The sequence below is a fragment of the Primulina tabacum genome, chromosome 7 (assembly GCF_025594145.1).
Source record: "Primulina tabacum isolate GXHZ01 chromosome 7, ASM2559414v2, whole genome shotgun sequence".
NCBI classification, from domain to species: domain Eukaryota; kingdom Viridiplantae; phylum Streptophyta; class Magnoliopsida; order Lamiales; family Gesneriaceae; genus Primulina; species Primulina tabacum.
This window is the reverse complement of record NC_134556.1, coordinates 10,927,046-10,930,858: the sequence shown is the minus strand read 5'-3', so window position 1 is coordinate 10,930,858 and position 3,813 is coordinate 10,927,046. Positions and strand designations below refer to the sequence as shown.

Below are 3,813 nucleotides of genomic sequence, written 5' to 3'. Positions count from 1 at the left end.
AGGATCAGGATGCTCCATTAATCTTTGGGAGACCGTTCCTAGCGACTGGAAGGGCATTGATAGATGTGCATAAGGGTGAACTCACCTTAAGAGTTGGTGGAGAAGAAGTCATTTTCAATATCTATCACGCCATGAAGGGATCAAATGAGGTAAGCACTTGTAAAAGCATTGATATTATAGACTCATGTACGTCTCTTGAATGTGCAGGAACTAGGGATCCTTTGGAGAGCTGTTTGACAAGCGCTGCAGGAACTGTTGATGAAAACAATTGGGAAGTGAAAGAACAGTTGTTGGCTCTTGAAGCATCACAGAAAGAAAGCAAAATGGATGCACCGCTTGAGGAATTGGAGGTAAATGAGCAAACAAAGGTAATACCTCCTTCCCCTGATTTGAAGGAGCTGCCAAGTCACCTTTGCTATGCATTTTAGGTGAAAAGTCGACGTATCCGGTAATCATCTCTTCCTCTCTTACTTGTGCTGAAAAAGATAAATTATTGAGAGTATTGAGGAAATTTAAAACTGCTTTAGGATGGTCGATTTCTGATATTAGGGGAATTAGCCCCACTATATGCATGTATAAAATTTTGATGGAGGAGTCATATACTCCTTCTGTGGATTACCAGAGGAGATTGAATCCAGCAATGAGAGAGGTTGTGAAAAATGAGGTGCTAAAATTGTTAAATGCTGGTGTCATTTATGCCATTTCTGATAGTAGTTGGGTATCTCCTGTACAAGTTATTCCTAAAAAGGGTGGAATAACTGTAGTTAGAAACGAAAATGATGAACTGATATCTACTCGTACTGTAAATGGTTGGCGAGTATGTATTGATTATAGAAAGTTAAACAATGCTACACGAAAGGATCATTTTCCACTGCCTTTTATTGATCAAATGCTCGATAGACATGCTGGCTATTGTCATTATTGCTTTTTAGATGGTTATTCAGGGTATAACCAAATTGCTATAGCGCCAGAAGATCAGGAGAAGACTACTTTCACGTGTCCCTATGGCACGTTTGCTTTTAGGAGAATGCCGTTTGGGTTATGCAATGCACCTGCCACTTTCCAGAGGTGCATGATGGCCATATTTGCAGACATGGTAGAGGAAATCATGGAAGTCTTCATGGACGACTTCTCGGTATTTGTCTCTTCATTTGATCATTGTTTACACAACCTATCCCTTGTTTTGCAGAGATGCCAAGAAAAGAACTTAGTTCTTAACTGGGAGAAATGCCATTTTATGGTCCAAGAGGGCATTGTTCTTGGACATAAAGTGTCTTCTTGAGGATTAGAGGTAGACAGAGCCAAGGTGATTGCCATTGAAAAACTTCCTCCACCAAAGAGCATCAAGGGAATAAGGAGCTTCTTAGGACATGCGGGGTTTTATCGTAGATTTATTAAAGATTTTTCTAAGATCACTAAACCCATATGTAATTTACTTGAAAAAGAATCGACTTTTATATTTGATGATGATTGTTTGCAGGCATTTGAGAAGATCAAAGTGGCATTGGTGACTGCACCGATCATGATAGTACCGGACTGGAAGGAGCCTTTTGAGCTAATGTGTGATGCAAGTGATTATGCAGTGGGCGCTGTTTTAGGCCAAAGAACGGAGAAGATGTTTAGGGCAATTTACTACGCAAGCCGCACAATGGATGCTGCACAACAGAATTACACTACAACTGAGAAAGAAATTCCTGCAGTAGTATTTGCATTCGACAAATTCAGACCTTATTTGATTGGCACAAAGGTAATCGTTTTCACTGACATGCAGCTATTCGCTACCTGTTCGCCAAGAAGGATGCAAAACCACGCCTGATAAGGTGGATTTTGCTATTACAAGAATTTGACTTTGAGGTCAAGGATAAAAAGGGTAGTGAAAACCAAGTGGCTGACCACTTGTCGAGGCTTGAGCTGGAAGAGAAGAGAATAGAGGGAGCTATACAAGAAACATTCCCTGATGAGCAACTCTTCGAGGTAAATTCTATACTTCCTTGGTTTGCTGATACTGCTAATTTTTTGTCTTGCGGCACCCTTCCTCCATATTTGAGCTATCATCAGAAGAAGAAGTTCGTTCATGACATCAAGTTCTATTATTGGGATGATCCATTTGTATATAAGAGGTGTGATGACCAAGTGATTCGGAGATGCGTGGAGGGTATCGAAGCTCAACAAATTTTGGAAAAGTGTCATTCTTCACCATATGGTAGACATTTTGGAGCATCACGAACAGCAGCTAAGGTATTGCAATCTGGTTTTTATTGGCCTAGTTTGTTTAAGGATAGTTATACCTTAGTAAAGTCATGTGATAGATGCCAGAGGTTAGGAAACATATCTAGGCGTCATAAATTACCACTGACAAATGTCTTGGAAGTGGAACTTTTTGATGTCTGGGGCATAGATTTCATGGGAATTTTCCTCCTTTTTTTGGTAATTCTTATATTTTATTAGCTGTTGATTATGTGTCGAAATGGGTGGAAGCAATCGCAACCAATACTAATGACTCTCATGTTGTAGCGAAATTTGTGCATAAGAACATCTTCACCAGGTTTGGAACACCGAGAGCCATCATAAGTGACGAAGGTACACATTTTTGCAATAGAATTTTGAACTCACTTTTGGCTAAATACAATGTGAAGCACAAAGTGGCACTAGCATATCATCCTCAGTCGAATGGTCAAGCTGAAGTATCCAACCGGGAAATTAAGCAAATACTGGAAAAGACTGTCAACACCAACCGGAGGGATTGGGCTATGAAGTTGGATGATGCGTTATGGGCTTATCGAACTGCATTCAAGACGCCTATTGGGATGTCTCCCTATAGGCTAGTATTTGGGAAGGCATGCCACTTGCCACTAGAACTGGAGCACCGAGCATTCTGGGCAGTTAAAAAGTTGAACTTCGACCTGAAAGCTTCTGGCGATGTCAGAAAACTGCAGTTAAGTGAGATGGATGACTTCCGAAATGACGCTTATGAAAACGCCAAGATCTACAAAGAGCAAACTAAGAAGTGGCATGACAAAATCATTGTCCGAAGGGAACTAAAACCGGGACAGCAAGTGCTGTTATTCAATTCACGTCTGAAGTTGTTCCCTGGTAAATTGAAGTCGCGTTGGTCAGGGCCATTTGTAGTAGAAACAATATATCCTCATGGGGCTATCGAGCTGAGATGCAGTGATGGACGAACTTTCAAGGTCAATGGACAGCGGGTTAAGGCATACTATGGAACTGAAGTGAGGAATATTGACAATCTTAGTCTGGGTGAACGCAATTGAACAAGACTGGTAGTCAGGCTGATGACATTAAACCAAGCGCTTCGTGGGAGGCAACCCACGATTATTTTTTGCATTCATTTTGTTCATTTTATTTCATTTTCATTTTTTTATTATTCATTGATTTTAATTATTCATTTCTAGTAGTAATTTGATTTGCTTTAATGTTTGCAAGTGTGTTTAAAAAAAAAATATTGCAAGCGCGCCACCGCGGGAGATCACGCGCAGCAGCGCGCCCATCCAGTGAGCATCGAAACAGAGAGGAGCGCGCCATCACGCGAAATCATGCACAGCCGCGCGCAATACATTATTGGACAAGCACAGAATCTCGCGCGCGGCCGCACCACTTTACGTGCGACAGCGCGCGCTCAATTATTAGCAGAATACAGAAGCTTGCGCGCGGCCGCGCCACTTCTCGCGCGACCGCGCGCACCGCGTGCAGCTCCCCCTTTAAAACCCTATCTCACAATTTCACACACACACAACTCCTCACTCTAAGAAATAGCCGCCACCCCCAACAAATCCTCTCCAAAAATTCATCCCC

The 3,813-nt window shown here is 41.8% G+C and overlaps 1 protein-coding gene across 1 annotated transcript; it reads left to right on the top strand.

Moving 5' to 3' along the window:
* The first annotated feature begins 586 nt into the window (after nucleotides 1–586).
* Nucleotides 587–3,272, top strand: LOC142550564 (uncharacterized). The gene is made up of 4 exons (XM_075659637.1): nucleotides 587–802; nucleotides 1,481–1,747; nucleotides 1,861–2,238; nucleotides 2,667–3,272. Exons 1-4 carry the CDS (start codon nucleotides 587–589, stop codon nucleotides 3,270–3,272), a joined length of 1,467 nt encoding a protein of 488 aa, XP_075515752.1.
* The last annotated feature ends 541 nt before the right edge of the window (nucleotides 3,273–3,813 follow it).